This window comes from Armigeres subalbatus, chromosome 1, assembly GCF_024139115.2.
Source record: "Armigeres subalbatus isolate Guangzhou_Male chromosome 1, GZ_Asu_2, whole genome shotgun sequence".
NCBI classification, from domain to species: domain Eukaryota; kingdom Metazoa; phylum Arthropoda; class Insecta; order Diptera; family Culicidae; genus Armigeres; species Armigeres subalbatus.
The window spans coordinates 190014048-190032014 of NC_085139.1; the positions used below are offsets into that span (position 1 = coordinate 190014048).

Consider the following 17967-nt stretch of genomic DNA (forward strand, 5'->3'; position numbering starts at 1 on the left):
GGCCTCATTTGCCCTCTTTTTAAGAAAGGGCACATACTGAAGTGCGCCAATTACCGAGGAATAACCCTCCTTAATTCGACGTACAAAATTATGTCCCGTATTCTGTTTAACACATTGGGACCGCTTGAAGAGTCCTTCGTCGGCGAATACCAAGCAGGTTTTCGTGAGGGCCGATCAACGACGGATCAAATGTTTACCCTGAGACAAATCCTTGATAAATTCCGGGAGTACAACTTGTAGACACATAATCTGTTTATTGATTTCAAGGCGGTGTACGATTCAGTAAAACGGAATGAATTATGGCAAATTATGCTGGAACATTAGTGACGTGCGATAATGATGTATTGCAGCTGTAAATAGGGCTTATTTCGGACTTCGTAACCAGCTTAAGTCCCTTAGTCTGCAAACGAAAACAAAACTCGCGATGTATACTACTCTGATTCTTCCGGTGGCTTTATACGGCCATGAAACATGGAAGTTAAAGGAGGCTGATCGGAGAGCTTTCGGAGTGTTTGAGCATAAGGTGCTGCGGACAATACTCGGCGGTAAACAAGAGAACGGTATCTGGCGGCGTCGCATGAATCACGAATTGTACCAGGTATATAAAGGGCTGGATATTATTAGGCTTATACAACACGGCAGACTACGGTGGGCTGGTCACGTTATTAGTATGTCGGAAGAACGTCAAGCGAAGATAATATTTAGTAGAGAACCCGGAAGAGGCCGCAGGCTTCGTGGAAGGCCGCGTACGCTATGGCTTTTTGCAGTTGAAGAGGACCTGAGGGCGCTCAATGTTCAGGGCGACTGGAAACGATTGGCCCAGGATCGAGCCCAGTAGAGAAAGATACTCCATTCGGCGTAGGTTCATCGAAGAGCTGTAGCCCATCAAGTATCAAGTAAGTATCATGGCAGGAAATCGTACGTACTTTGGACTCCTAAAAACGCTTCGATCGAATAGAGTTCCCTACGGACACGAGAACTGAACGATGCTTGTGGAGGACCAACGCGTACTTGGAGTTTTCGAAAGGAAAGTGCTGCGCACCATCTATGGTGGGGTGCAGATGGCGGACGGTACGTGGAGGAGGCGAATGAACCACGAGTTGCAACAGCTGTTGTGAGATGGTTCGTTCACAGCGCGAAAATCGGTCGACTGTGGTGGGCCAAGCACGTGGCCAGACTGTCGAATAGTAATCCGGTGAAGATGATTCTCGACAACGATCCCACGGGAACAAGAAGGCGAGGTGCACAACGGGCAACTTGCAGCCATGGACCGAGGTGAATGATGAGACTTTTATGCACTGCACAGGCCACTCCAGTCTGAGAAAATAAATAACAATATGGTACCTGTTCTGGCAACCTGGGAACAGGTCAGGGACGTCGTTCAGAATGGAGCTCTTTCAAGTCGGTTCATTGCACCACCGGAGGTGTACTACAATACCCATAAGTAAGTAAGTAACTGGTTCTAATTAAAAGAGAACTTCGGATGTGATAATGAAACATCAGCATTATTTCCGTAGATGTTATTTGGAACATTTATTTTATACATTCATCATCATCATCAGTAGTAAGGATCGTCATCAGCGTCAGCATTTTCTATCAAATTATTATCAACATGGATTACATATAAGTACACTACTATTCTTGTTTATGGACGAGTGAAACGTTATTGAGAATTCCCGTTCCAAAATATAAAAAATCGAACGTTAGCAAACATAAGGGTGATCGTATTTTACTTACAATAGGGACAATAACGGCTCAGCGTTTCAAATCATGTGGTGATTTCTTTCACGCCTTACATTTTACATTAGTATTTAACTAGGTACCTAAACGAAATTCGCATCAAATTCATGATTATATGATAAGCCAAATGCAAGTAAGAAATACATTCATGCGTAAGAAGAGGAACTGTTGATTGCCTAAAGTAATACATATATTATTAATGAATAAAAAACTAACACACCATACATATATGCAGCCTGTGATTTCACTTAATAAATATATTTGAGAATTGCGAGCAACGTAGAAGCCGATACGTAGAAATACATCGATATTATAAATATTCATATTCTATATCCATCCATCATTATCATATCAATCGTTCGTCTAGTACAAGTCAATCATGACTTTGTTAACAATTGAGTAGTTTCCTAATGTGAAATGAAGTGTGGTTTTGGGTTGATCGATTTAGCAGCGACGGAAAATAAAATTGCGTCGAGAACTTCTTTGGTGCTAGAGTAGAGGGAATCCGCCTTTTCATTGTTCGAGCCCGTCCAATTCGGGTGTTTCTACTAGGGGCGCGGTTTGATCGTCTTGGAAGCCGGCGGCGGAATCTTGCTAAAACCAGCAGCGTCGAACACTGGGAGTAATTCGCGAACACGCCCTGGTATGCTGCCGTCGATCATGCGGCTACGAAAAGCAGAGACATTTATATTGACGTGAGCGAAATATGATAGACATATAAATATCATTATCGTCATTATGATCAGCTCAAGCGTGACATGATCTGACTTTGCTTACGCGTTTTTAGTACCTTCCTTTCTTGGTGGCGATCTTGGCGGCATGTGCTGGAAGGGTTGGCTCCGTTGGGAAAAAAGTGGCACCGTAGAAATCGAGCCCATTTTGCAGAAGATGATGATATTCATCGATGGAAGCTAATGTGATGCGGATCGGTGGTGGCGGGGATTCTCGCTGCAGTGCTACATCCTGTTCGTCAATTGGCTTTCCTGTTGCTAGTTTCGGCAGCTGTGGCTTTGGCGTAACGGTACCTATGGATAGAGGACAAAACATAAGTTAATATGTCACCATACCAAGCTATAAGCCCAAAGTTCATGTTGAGATTAGGGTGAAGGACGCCATAGGGAGTTCTCTTCGCCAACTGCTTCTGAGTGAGTTACGCACAAGGAATGTGTTTATAGCTTAAATATGCCTGCCTTTTTCGTATACCAATAGCTATGTCATGATGATCATGATCCACCTTGCGGTGTTGGTGATTTTCACTTGCGTTGGAAAGCGAAGAAATGTAACAACACTCTGATAAGTGAATGGGATCTCACTCTCTCAATATTCTCACACTTATTGTAGAGTGATGAACTCTAATATTTGAAATATCACTTTAATAAATCATTTAAAAAATAAAAATTTCCACTGGGCACTTTTATTTGGGAATATGGAAAATCCCACATAATGTTAAAGAGAAAAGATAAAACGGATTAGACTAATCATCCACACATTAAAGATGAAGTACATTATAGGAAGATGAATTTCGAAAGAATTTCGGACAATAACCCGGTGAAAATGGTTCTCGATAACGATTCTACCAGCACATGAACGCAACGAGCATGGTGGATCGATCAGGTGGAAGACTGTTTGCGTACCCTCCGTATACTCCGTGGTTGGCGAAGAACGGGAGGCTTTGGATGATAGGGTCTGTTTCGAGTAGACGGGCTGCAAGGCTTCCAAAGTTTATCGATTCATGGCAGTCGAAAGGAAGCTTGAAAATTACTAGTCACTCACTCGGACCAATTGTCTTGCTGCTATACCTCAACGATGTGCACTTCGCATTGAGCTGTTTCAGTTTATCCTTCGCGGCCGATTTCAAACTGTTATACACCATAAACCGCAGGATTGTGACACTACCTTTTTGCAAAATCAGCTCGAAATCTTAGCCAATTGGTGTAAAATTGATAGAATGGTTTCAAATCCTGGCAAATGCTCAGTAATAACCGTTTAACCAAAGCGTAATCCTATTCGGGCTATAAAATAGTGAGTTGACATCCGGGAAGGAGCGACTAACATAGCTCTGATCCTCACAAGTTTCAATACTCATGCTTCCACGGGTATTCCGATGACAAATGACCACCAGCTAAGGGTTGCATACTTAGCTGGTTGGGTATTCTGTGCACTGTTGTTCTTCTGACATCAGCTACAGTGCGTCCTGTGGGGTATGCCTAGGATGTGGCGGGGTTTGACAGTGGGCTCTGTTGAACTTCTATGAAAAGCTGCATGTATCCGCAAGCAGGCCCTATCGAAGCAACCCTTTGCCGCTTAAGAACACTACCCTAGTCTTGGTGTTGGGTGGACTTTAAACAAATTTGACTTCATTAATCGAGCGTCTGTTCTGGCATCCAGCGGCTATGAAATACTATTATCCGGAAGTTATTCCTAAGATGACAACCCCGGTGGATAGGGAACCTGGAGCCAACAACGTAGGAAACATCAATTTGTTCGAGAATCCGAATAGGAACATGGAACGTTTTAAACCTAGCTCAGCAGGATAAATTGGCATAACTTGCCAATGAGACACGCCGCATGAAGCTTGAGATCCTGGGACTGAGTGAAGTCCGTTGGCCAAACTTTGGATAAAAAACTCAAAGGTGCAGCGTAGGTGTGTAAAAATAAAACGCGTAAAAATGACTACACAATGAAGCGTTGACTCTTCCTTGATCGGATGGTCCAAGAAAATTGAAACTCCATCGAGAAACGGCTGAGATATTAACGATCAAAGTCTATCATATTTTCGTGACGTTTTTCGATTTTTTGCAAACGTAAGGTGTACCCCAATATAAAAAAGACAGACGTAGTTCTACGTCAAAAGAATTCTGCTATATTCTGGTTTATGAGGAGAACACGCTCCCTGGCACGGCATCGCGAAGTTGGAAATTTTCACTTTTTGGGTCAGTGCACAGGTAAAAAGTGAGGTTACGCGACGCCACTGCTATAATCCAATGTTATGCGCCAATCGATGCTGCCGATCTGCAAGACAAAGAGAACTTCTACAGCCAACTCAATTCCGCCTTAGATAGAATTCCGAAGGGTGATATCAAGATTTGTATGAGCGACTTCAATGCGAAGATCGGATCTGACAACTCGAACCATAAGCGCACGGTCTCGGAGAAATGAGCGAAAACGGAGAGCTATTCGCAGAATTCTGTGGTAATAACGACATGGTGATCGGAGGATCGCTCTTCCCTCATCGACCGGTTCACAAGGTCACGTGGGTCTCCCGTGACGGCTTTACAGAAAATCACATCTGCATCAGTCAAAAATGGAAACGGATCCTTCTTGATGTACGTACATAGTCAATACCGCGTGTGATTATCATCTCCTTTTACCGGCGAAATACGCCTACGCATTATGCGGAATGTTCGACCTGAGGAGAAATTTGGACGACGGTTCAACACACGCCGAACTGGAGACGCGAGCTCTAAATATTCCGGAAGGTGACAGCGTGGAAGACCGTTGGACCACCATCAAGAATGCCTTCATCGCCACCAACGCAAATAATCTGGACGAACTGCGTACCCAGAGAAAACAATGGATCACCGATGAGACCTGGAGGAAGATAAAGAATCAAAAAGAAGCCAAAACTGCGATAGCGCGAACAAAAACCAGAGGAGCCAAAGTCTTAGCCTGTCAACGATACTCGGCTTTGGAGGAGGAAGTGAAACGCTCATGTCGACGGGACAAGCGAGCGTGGGCGAACTGAACTCTCTGGCAGACGAAGGAGATAGAGCCGCAGAAATCGGGGACATTCGCCACCTCGACGATATCTCACGGCGTTTAAGCGGGGCGTATGAAAGACGCGAATGGTCAGTTATTGACCGATCCAATTGACCAGCCAGGCCACCGCCACCCAGCATGATCTGCCTAGGATCCGACGCATAACACGCGTCAATACATATGAGGCATTATGTTGCTGTGTACCGTTCTCAAAGTTCTATGCATAGTTATCCTAGCCCGGATTCAGGAGAAGACCGATGCGACTCTCCGGCGGGAGGGATTCTATTTTGGAAGATCCTGTGTGGACCATATTGTCACGCTCCGTATTATTCTGGGGCAGGTCAACGAATTGCAAGAGTCGCCATTCCGACCCATTCCGGGTCTCAAACAGCGGGACGAATTCCAATGCGCACATCATCGCAGGTGTCCTCCAGGGCAGTATCATCGGGCCCCTGCTGCTCCTTCCGACATTGAAGATCTGTAACAATGCGTCGTGGATCAGGTCATAATTTTCCCTCAATAAAAATCCCTTAAACATGGATTGTAAAAAAAAACCTCAACGGCACAACAGTGAACTAGGCCAATGAGGTTGATTATCTTAGATTGATTATTTTACGGTAATTGGTAGAAAAAACAGTGAGGAAGTTTTACGTTTTGTTAAAACTACTGTACCTGCTGATCAACCGTCTGTCGTCCTTGTCTCTGACAAATGAATTTGCTATCTACGAGCAAATTATCCTCCCTGTGATCGAATAAGAGCAGAGGTCTTAGAGAGCTGCGCTAAAACCCACTATCTAAAAGTACAACGGTTCCAGAAAACATTCTTGCGGATTATTATGAACACTGTGGTACTGGTATTATTATGCATCTCGAGATAAAATAGAATACTGCGGTTTCCTGCTGGGTGCTTCTCAGGTAATCGCAACGGTCACTAAACACAACAGAGTCAATGAATATCTCACCCACCGTATGCACTTGCTATGATAAACACTCTCCATGGACTCAGTGACTCCGGTTGCCTCTCACTAATACAATCGAACACTGCTGTCATTTCGCAAAAAGCACGTGGTTTTGTTTTGAGCGGGACAATTCTGCCTATCTTTTAACACAGCGGCTATCTTGACGTTTACCTTCGCAGTCGAGCCTGCGAGTGTAAGACCGCCGCAGCATTCTAGAAAAAGATAAGCGCGACAATACATCCCCCACTGGAACAGAACCGCCTCCCAACTTAGTGTTCATTCAGCATTTCCGCAGTTATTAACTGCGAGGTTTCTAAGCCAAGTTACCTTTTTTGCATTCGTATATCATGAGGCTAACACGATGATATTTTATGCCCAAGAAAGTCGAGACAATTTATAATTTATAAACCGAAAATATCCTAGACCGGCACCGGGAATCGAACCCAGCCACCCTCAGCATGATATTGCTTTGTAGCCGCGCGTCTTACCTCACGGCTAAGAAGGGCCCAGACCAAGATGAATACACAGCTAGGTGTTTCAACCTGCCCAATTTATGGACGAGAAGAAGGCGGGGGTGAAAAATTCATTTTCGGTGCAAAACATAAACAAACCGGCTGGCTCTCCCATACTAAAATCCAAGATGGCTAAATGGTGAATTTGGCAGATTGGAACACCTAGTGGTGTATTCATCTTGGCCCAGACTGTATAGAAATAACAAATTAAAGATACCGAATGAATGCATGAATTTGTTTAAATGCAAATCGAAGCAATCGACTTTCAAATGGTAGGCGCGAACAAAACGAGGAAACGGAGATTATCACCCATATTCTTCTTACATACGAACGCGCTTTCGAACGAAAGTTGATGCGCATTCTCGTTTACGCCAGCAAAATCAAATGGGGAAACGGATTGAACGAATCGCATCTGAGTGTAATCTGAACGTTTGGGTCTATCGCATATATCACTAGTGTTACATTTTCTGTCTAGACTTACTTGTGAGTGCATAGCCCATGATAAATCAGATATTCGACGGATAAATAAGGTATTCGCTCGGCCACGACAAACACCTCATCCAGCACAAGAACACCTGAGGTCCATCGTCTGGCCGGGATGAAACATTAGTTGAACGCTTTGATGAGCACCGAAGAACACCTGAATGGCGATGTGGCAAAGAACGATGGCGGCATGGTGACGAACCTTGAAGCACGCGCGTAGGACATACGCAGGAGCACGGCTGAAAAATAGCAAAACTCCTTGGTTTGATCAACTACCAGGAGAGCTATTTCAACACGCTGGCGAGGCACTGGCTAGAGCGCTGCACTGGGTAGTTACCAATGTTTGGGAGGATGAGATACTGCCGCAGAAGTGGATGTGCATCATCTTTAAAAATGGCGATAAGCTGGATTGCAGCAACTACCGCGTAATAAAATTGCTGAACGTCGTCTACAAGATACTCTCCCAAATTTTATGCCGTCGACTAACACCAATTGCAAGAAAGTTCTTGGTGCAGTACCAGGTGGGATTAATTGGCGAACGCCACCACAGACCAGGTGTTCACCGTACGTCAGATATTGCAGAAATTCTGCGAAAACAACGTACCCACACATCATCTATTCAACGACTTAAAAGCCACATATGATACAATCGATCGAGACCAGCTATGGCAGCTAATGCACGAACACAGATTTCCGGATACACTGATGCGGTTGATCAAGGCGACGATGGACCGGGTGATGTGCGTAGTTCGAGTTTCAGGGGCATTCTCGAATCCCTTCTAAACGCGCAGATGGTTACGGCAAGGTGATGGTTTTTCGTGTCTGCTATTCAACATCGCTTTGGAGGGGGTAATACGAAAGTCAGGGATGGACACGTGTGGTACGGTTTTCACTTAGTCCGTCCACGGGCACAAAACGGCGAGGTGCGCAGCGAACAAGGTGGATCGATCAGTTGCGGACCCTCCGTAGACTGCGTGGTTGGCGACATTCAGCCATAAACCGAGCCCAATGGAGGAGACATTTATGTACTGTACAGGTACAGGCCACTCCGGCCTTAGCAAATAAATAATTTGGTGAGTGTAATTCCCAGAGTGTAAGGATATGTTTAAGGTTCGTTGCCTAGCTTCCGATCAGCCAACAATCATCGAGTTGGCAAATCTGTAGAATTTTTCTGATGAAATGTAAGCAAAATCAAGGCAAATATAGAGAAACTATAGAATATAGATGAAGGACAAACAAAATTTTTGTAAACACAAAAAATAAGACAAATGTTACTGATTTTGCATCATGCATACAAAATGATTCAGATTAGTTTGATAACCCTAAAAAAACGCGAGGAACTCTGTCTTACATATGTTATTCAACTCGAAATTAGATGAAGTGTAATGATGAGTATTTAGATATAAATTAATAATTGCACTAATAATTATATTCATCTCATAATTCCTGCATGAAATTTGTTCTGATAATATTGAAATCAATTGCTGGTAGTTGGTAAACGATTAATAGCACTAATCGGCCGTTATACCGACTCGACCCCAGATTCTTTTTCGTTCGGTTGTTCGGGGATTGGACCTAACCCAGGTTTAAAACCAAAAATGACAATAATTTTGAAAGGATTCGTTGAGATCAAGATATTTTTTTTAATAATACAAACCAACACACGGTACTCACCTCCTTGCATTTGTTCTTGATCCTGCGAGCCCGGTTGTTTCTGGTACTGCACAACTAGGCGAACTACCTCGACAACCGAATTGAACCGGTACAACGAGTGACGAATATCGTCAACCGGTATGTCATCTGGCACGTCGAATACGTACAACATGAACGTTTTCTGTGGTCGACATGGAATAGCCACCTTTTTGTAGAATCTCGCACCGGTTACCTTGTGGAAGCCCTTCTTGAACACGGCCTGGTAGTCTTCTGGATTAGAAAATTTGAACAGTATTCCAGTGGCCGTTTTCGTTAGACTAAAGCAACCTTTGAAGTTCATCTTCTCGCATATCAAAGCCGCTCGATCCATGGAAAGCTCGTGCGAGGGTGTCAACAGGAAGGCGCCCTTAGCCAAGAAGTTTTCACTATCGGACATTTCGGAGTCATCGTCGTCTGTTTGGTTGCCCTGGTTCGCCCGTTTGTCATTCCACAGAACATCCGAGAGCTTTGGGCTGCCTACTGATTTTGAACTAGATGGAAGCAGATTGCTGGAGCTTCGCTGTCGTCGATATTCAGTCAGATTCTTCTCCTGCTCAACATCCGAAGCATTTCCGATGTATGACATGGTACTAAATATCCTTGTAACACAATTGAAAATTTGAAACGTTCACTTTTATGGCTGATGGATGAACCATTCAGAATCTTCAACGGCTTCTCCGAAGGTACCAGCAACTGGGAATCCGCCCAAAATTCAATCACTTCATTCCTTACACAACTAACAACTAAAAGTAAAGAAAAAAATCGCGATTCGAGATACAAGATCCATTCGGGTACCCGGTGCACACGGTAATGAAAGATCAATCGTAATCGATGATACTTTTATAGCCTATCATATGCCGTAAATTCTCGACACATTTAGTCGCGGTTCAGTGCGTCCCGCCATTCCCAGCGAGAACGATTATTTGAATACATAAATTGATGACGTGGCAAAACCATGAAAACTAAAGACAAATATATGAAAGATAGAACATGACACGTTGACATGTATCAACGTAATGTTTCAAAGTATTATTATTGACCAGATTAGCTATCGTGACAATTTATTCAATGTTTGAATACTCCATGTGCATATGCACCGCATTGGAAAGATTTGATTGGAAAAATGTATTGGAAGCAATTCAGAATATATTCTAACTGGTAATTGTAGGACTCGAAGGTGGTTGCTTGCTGCTAAGCTAGTACCCAGCAGACACATGACCGTATATCATAGCGAATATTTATGCAAAGTATGCCTCCACGTTGAACTTGTTCACTACTTCATTAGCATATGCAACTTTGCGTTGGCTGGGGAAACCTTAATTGGAAGTGCTTTATGACGGATAATCGAAAACGGCAGAATTCACGAAGGTAGCCACGATGGCCGCCTTAATCCTCATCTCACGTTTTCGAGGGCACAGATCTCAAGTGGGGCAGCAGGGACTATGTTCAAGGGCTTGACGATCCCTCTTCAGGCTAACTGCGAATTGTAGTGCCTGCTTAGGATGTGGTGGGGTTTGACAGTGGGCTCTGTTAAACTTCTATAAAAAGCTGCATGTATCCGCAAGCAGACTTCATCAAAGCGGCCGTGTGCCGCTCAAAGCGTACAAGGCCATGTGCTGGTCGCCTTTAAAAGCAATCGTTACGAACGACATAGAAGATAATACGACTCGATACTATCGGCAAGGACCTAGGCGACGACGGAATGATTGGAAGCTTGGAACATGGAACTGCAAGTCGCTAGGTTTCGAAGGTTGCGACAGGATAATCTACGATAAACTACATACATCACCGCAACATCGAAGCGTAGCACTGCAGGTGTGGAAGCACCAACGAGCTGGGAATCAGCTTTACAGTGCTGGACAAGTTGCGTCAACGCGTGACTGGGATGCAGCCAATCAATGCAATGATATGCAATCTGAGGATGAAAGGTCGTTTCTTCAACTATAGCATCACCAACGTGCACTGCCCACACGCAGGAAAACCCGACGACGAGAAAGAAGCGTTCTATGCACAGCTGGAGCAGACATCCCGAGCAGCACAAGTCTGACAAAAATTGTTGCAGCAACTTGATGGTGACTAAATATGGTCACATATGAGTTGCAGTAACCCACGCGAAACGTTTGTGCTGCTATAGGGATACGATGGATGCCCATGTAGGAAGGATTATGACCAACAAAAGGATTTTCTCCCGCAGCGAAATAAAAACTAGCGTGGGAAAGGTGAAAATATACCCGTTTAAAAAATCACGTGTTTATTAGAGATGAAAGTAGCTTTAACAAAAAGTATATAAAAAATCATTCTTCCGGTTTCTCCCCGATTACTGAGTATATATGGTACAGTGTATCTGCGCCCTTAGACTGAACATACCGACACTCCTCCTCGCTGAACACTGGACCCTTGATCCTTACGTAGTCCAAGCTGCTCTCTGAATTGCTGTATCTTAATCGGTCCAAGTGGCTTAGTATTTAAAAACGTCAGCCACCATTTTTTTCCGATGGGCAATAGCGTAACTGAATCACTCCCCGAGCACTTAGGTCCTTAGCGTGGTGGTATCGAGTATCGATATGTTTACTCCTTTTGTTCTGCCTTTCCAGCGACACGAAGTCAATGCAGCTACGATTGTCTTCGTTGACGACTGTGGGTGACTGCTGTTTGTGTCCCAACTCCGCCAATAACCTTCGCAGCCAAATCGCTTCCTGTCCGGCGTCGGACAACGCGACATACTCTGACTCCATCGTTGATGTTGTTACGCAACCCAGCTGGCGGCTTGTCCAAGTTACGCTTCCATCACCGACCAAGTACACAAATCCGCTTGTGGACTTCCGGTCAGTTGTGTCACCGCCCAGTCGGCATCGCTGTACCCGATCAGCAAAAGGTTTTTCGTACGGTCGCTGCTTAACAGGGCTTGTAAAAAGTGCAGATTTGTGAATATACTCTATGATAATTTGTTGCATGGAAATTCTCAGATTCATCGAGAGAGAGGAGATACACATATTCGATGTACTGTGTTTGTCGCACAAATACTGCACGGGAGAGTTGTCGTGCTTCATTTTTGCGTATGAAGTATTGTTGCTCGGTGTTGCAACCTACTCACAACATCATTTAGCAACAAAGCTTCTCTCTCGCTTTGCTTGTGTTGCTGGCATAATTTACTGGTTTGTTTTGCTCGGAAGTTCCATTTCTACGGGTCGGAACCGAGAAGGATTGCTTCATGCTACAACATGGCACTGAGAAGATACATGTTTAATTCGTTCAGTACTGTAGTAAGAGAGCGTACACGGACATTTGAAAGTACCCATTAAATGGGTATCGAGTACCCATTTTTTATAAACATTCTGCGGAATGTCAGAAAATGGGCATTTTTTGATGGCATAAAATGAATATTTTTACCCCATTATAAAATATCCCTACTTGCATAAAATAATGGGTAAATTTGGCCCATGGTGTTAATTATTCAACGGCGCCATATTGTTTCCCCCAGTGAAAGTCCGTGGACGAAAATTAACAAAAAGCCCACAAGAAAGTATTTTTTGGAGATCCACCATCCATATTCCAAGGTGTGATGGTCCGAAAAAGCCTTGGAATTATTCTAAATGTCGAAAGATATTGTCAACTGAGCTGAAAAGTAAGTTTTTCTATACATTCATTCATCACATGCCCTTTTGTAACAAATTTATTACATGTTTTTATAGGCAGATCTTCATTCTTTCAACTCCCAAGAAGTTTGCATCTCTCTGAGCGAAAGGAACCTCGAAAGGAACTTCAAGTATTTCCTGGATACCAATCTCACAAGAAGACGGTGACCGTACGCGGGCAGAAAAGTGTCGAAGCAATTCGACACTTTTTCGACAAGACGGCTTTTTTTCGACAAGACGGCTCGCCCAACAGTTTTGTTTTATTTTCGGTTTCATTCAACCAACTTAAATCCGGTTATAATGTGCAAACGCTGCAAAAAATATATTTAATTCCTTGTTTTTTATCCAATATTTTTATTTTCTTTAATTTCAAACCCTTCATGAAAGAGTACGAAATCTGTATAACATAACCTCAATTGAAGGAAAATAAAAAATGGGGTTTATTTACCCATTCTAACAATAAAAGCCTAGTGTGAAAAGTACCCATTGTTTGAAGTTTAAGTCGAATACCCATTAATGAGTAAATCAAGTTTACCCATTAAATGAGTTATGCCGCTTTTCTTCGAAATGGGTACGAAAATACCCATTAATGGGTACTTGAACGCTTCCGTGTATAGACACAATCAGCATACGTTCACCATTCGCATGCTGGAAGCGTGCAATAAAAGAATGGTGGAGAATAGGGAATGCACCTAAATGTTGAAGTATAAACACAAACTCTTATTATCGTGTAGCTTCTAAAAAACGAAAAATTTAATTATTCAATTATTTTCTATGAGAACATCAATGCTTTCACAGAAATAATACCTTATGTGAAAAAATCCTTAGAATATTCAGAAAATTGTCGCCCACAAACTTTTACTCCAGAATGTTCAATTATGAAACATACCATCAAACAGGAAGTACTGTGGCGCGCATTGTACAATACTTTTAAGCGAACAAAGATTGTGGGAAAAGTACACGGTGGACAATATTAAGCGTGAAAATGTTTAGAAAACTGCTAAAGTATTTTTGGTCTACTGAGCTCCATTGTATACAAACGTGATTTGAAGGCCAAAGACACGAAGCAACTGATCAATAGGATAAGAAGCAGCATCCGGAAATGGCATCCGTTAAACTACGCCGCGCAGCGGACCACGAACCATATATGGTGTATACTAGGGTGGTTCAAAAAATCGATTTTGCTCCACAATGCTAATCTGATTCTTTACCATGTTCTGAGTGTCCTCTGAAAATTTGAGCTCATTTGGATTAAAACTGATTTAGCACAAGCCGTTTCAAGTTTGCATGCAAATTAGTATGGGGAAATTTATTTTTTCATTATACTGTTAATGACGTTTCCCCATTAAGCGCAGGTTAAAAGAAAACCTACATAGCTAAAAGGGATACTCAACAGCTATCACTATCAGCTACAGCTATCACTAACAGCTCAACACTATCATTCATTAATCTATGTTTAAATACTAAAGACTACATTTTATAATAACGTAGATCAGGTTGAGCTGCACTTCTTTGCAGTTTTCTTCCCGAGCCATTTTTTCCATTCCCGCTATTTAGTGGCCACCCATTAGATGTGTTATTTTCAGGGAATGTAAAACAACAACATTGCTAATGAGAACCACATTTTCCTTTTTTGTAAATGTTAGGACAAACTCAACTCGCAATAAACGTTTGTCCCAAACTGCAACAGAATAGGACAATGATCGCCTGCCGCGCCTTTCGAGAATTAATCGATTTTCGACGATATGTTAGGTTAAATAAGTATCAGTTATGGGCTGAAAGTCTCCTTAATAAAGACAAAAAAAAGTATCAGTTATCAATATTTAGACATAAACTTAACCATCTGTTGTTTTACTTCTGAAATATACAAGTTATTGCAGTTTGGAAAGTTCCCAACATATACCTCACCATGTTTGTTTCAAATGTTACAAATAAACTGGAACTCAGCGTTGTCTTTATCCTCTGCAGATGAGGGCAAAGACGAAAGATATTTCAGTTACCAGATAAAGATTGTCGCTGTCGTCGCTGTCCGGAACATCTTTTGCTGGCGAGGATTAGGGGATCTAAATGTCAATGAAGGAATTTGACAGTTAGGTAGCACACATGTTTCGGACAGCAGAACAAAAAGAACCGAGGCGATAATCTTTATCTGGTAACTAAAATATCTTTTGCAAAGATTTATCGCTCTTCCCTATTATAACATTGCTTGGTTTTTTGCAATAGAAATTTTTGTATATATTTGTTTAGTAGGCTTGTGAGACAACCAATTGAATTAGATATCTCGGAATCTGTGAAATTGAGAAAGTTGTGACATTCTACAAAGTTGTTCGAAAGATCAAACCCATTGTGAACAACATCTAATTAATTCGAAATTCATCCGCATGGTGGCTAGCGTATATGAGACTACCAGTTGAATAAGATATCTCGGAATCTGTGAAATTTAGAGAGTTGTGATATTCTACAAAGTTGTTCGAAAGATCAAATCCATTGAGGAGAACATCTAATTAGTTCGGAATTCATCCACTTGGCGGCGCTAGCGTATATGACACTACCAGTTGAATTAGATATCTCGGAATCTGTGAAATTTAAAGAGTTGTGATTTTCTACAAAGTTGTTCGAAAGATCAAACCCATTGTGGACAACATCTAATTAGTTCGGAATATATCCACTTGGCGGCGCTAGCGTATAGAACACTACCAGTTGAATAAGATATCTCGGAATCTGTAAAATTTTGAGAGTTGTGACATTCTACAAAGTTGTTCGAAAGATCAAACCCATTGTGAACAACATCTAATTAATTCGAAATTCATCCGCATGGTGGCTAGCGTCTATTTGAACGAAATATGCACACTTTAATTCAGAATCGCAGCTCGGTAATATTTTTTACTGTTTTCAATCGGTAAAAGTAAATTTGAGCCGAGAGCTCAGTCATTTAAAATAAGTTTACCGATTTCTGTAAATATTTTTGCCGATGTCTCAGCTGTTCAAAATAAAATACTAATCTCTGGTAGTATAAATTACCGAACAACTCAGTTCCAAATAAAACTTCCTGTAACTGTCAAAAATATACCGATTGTTCAGTAAAAATCAATGCGTTTAACTGAGCTTTCGGTGAAATAAGTACGGAGTTCTCAGCAAAGCTCGATGTGACGCTATCACCGATGGTGATTGCTTAGCGACGCCATATTTATGAAGTACACATCTCCGATTCATTTGAAAAAAGTTGTTGCCCGAGCGATTTGCTTTATTTAATTTGAAGGCTTTGTAGTACATAGGGTACAGTGCCCAATAGTGGACCCCCAACCAATAGTGGACCCTCCAGACATTTTTTCATTAATACAACACAATGGAAACATTTTGCTATGAAATTCCATCGGGAGAACCTACCTTACAGTCCTATGATTTAATTACATGCATTGAAAATGCTATGGAAAGTAAAATTAGTTGATTTTTTACAATTCTATAAAAAATAAACACGAGAGTGCCCATTATAGGAATATTTTGGGGGGTCCATAATAGGGAAGAAGAACGTCCCGAAACGAAACATGAAAATCAAATGAAGTGTCGATTATAGGGAAGCAATTTCCTATTATGGACCCCCAGGGGGTCTACTATAGGGCAAATTTAGTCCAACTTTACAATGTTAATTTCAAAGAATAACGTTGAGTATTTGAGTGTTTTATGTATGCATCGTGAAGAGGTGTTTTTTTACAAAGTTTTTCAAAGGATCAAAACTATTACGGTGGACGTCTGATTAATTCAGAATTCATCTGCTTGGCGGAGCTAGCGTATATGAGAGAATTAGATATCTCGGAACTTTTAAAAAAATAGATTTGTGATATTACATCAAGTTGTTATATATCAGAATCTGTTTAATTCTGAGAGTTGTGATGTTCCACAGAGTTAGAATGATCAAAACCTTACGTCCTTAACTCGGGATTGAGTTTTTTTAGGTGGCGGAAACGCACATGAGGCTACCAATTGAAATAGATATCACAGAATATGTATCATTTAGTGAGTTATGATTCTCTATAAAGTTTTTCGGAAGGTCAGAACCATTATATTTCAAATCTCATTATTATGGTATTCATCCGCTTGGTGGCGCTAGCGCACACAAAACTAGTGGAATATGTGAAATTTAGAGAGTTGTGATGTCTTCAATCACTATCAACAACCACCGCTGCTGCACCATCGATGATTGCCCCCAACGCCATCACTGCGGTAGCCGTTTTCGCAGACAACAGAAATAACACTCGTCAAACCTCCATCGTTCACTGATTTACTGGTCAATTCAAATAATCATTAGTTGGCCAATTGATTACTCGTGGCGTACGCATCGGATATGCTCTGGTTTGACGTTTGCTCACTACCGCCATCTGGTTCGTGATTTGCAAAATTAACTGAAACCAACAGTTGTCGTTAGTGTTTGAACGACGATTAATTTGATGAGTGAATGTTCAATATGTTATGTCTGTTTGTCTGTGCTTTAACCTAATGATTTCGACCTTTCGAACAAACTTTGTAGAAGACGGCTTTTTTCTGAATTGAATAGATTCCCAGATATCCTACCTTGCCTAAAGACACTTGCACACTAGCGCCGTTGGGTGGATGAATTCTGAACTAAGCTAATATTTAACGTGATGGTTTTGACCATTTGATCTTTCTAAATTGAATAGCTTCTGAGATATCCTACCTACCTGCCGAAAGTCTCTTGAACACTAGCGCCATTGAGTGGATGAATTCTGAGCTAAACTAATCTTCAACATGATGGTTTTGTCCTTCCGTCAACTTTGTAGAAGACGGCTACTTTCTAAGTTGAATAACTTCCGAGATATCCTACCTTACCGAAGCGCCGTTCGGTGAATCAATTCTGAACTAAACTAATCTTCAATATATTGCCGATTTCACCAATTTGAAGAGTTATGTGTAGATTGTGATTTGCCCGCTTCTTTTTCTCACACTCACTCTCATTTCGGGTTGATCGATTTTTGTTACTGAAATTTACCCAATTATAACCCATTACTCGTCAGTCACATGTAAGCGTGTACACTAAATCGATTCCCGCCATGATTTGACGTCTATTTGTTTTCAGATTGAGCACTCACACACAAATATTATACACGGAAAATCAAACTTTTTTGAGTGTATTGAGTGTGAGAAAAAGATGACTGTGAGAAAAAAATCTCG

General features: G+C 41.8%; 1 protein-coding gene across 2 annotated transcripts in view; it reads right to left on the reverse strand.

Annotated features, from left to right (window-relative positions):
* Positions 1–1514: 1514 nt before the first annotated feature.
* Positions 1515–17967, reverse strand: part of LOC134205619 (serine--tRNA ligase, mitochondrial-like) — a 50186-nt gene continuing 33733 nt past the window's right edge. Inside the window, exons 1-3 of one of the 2 annotated variants that reach the window (XM_062681035.1) lie at positions 9128–9942; positions 2531–2765; positions 1515–2406 (exon numbers count right to left, since the gene is read on the reverse strand). In XM_062681035.1, the coding sequence (XP_062537019.1) occupies positions 2289–2406; positions 2531–2765; positions 9128–9731 (957 nt within the window). In that variant the 5' untranslated portion in view covers positions 9732–9942 and the 3' untranslated portion in view covers positions 1515–2288. Of the gene's footprint in view, positions 2407–2530; positions 2766–9127; positions 9943–17967 lie in introns of those variants that run through there. The other variant, XM_062681033.1, reaches the window with a different exon arrangement.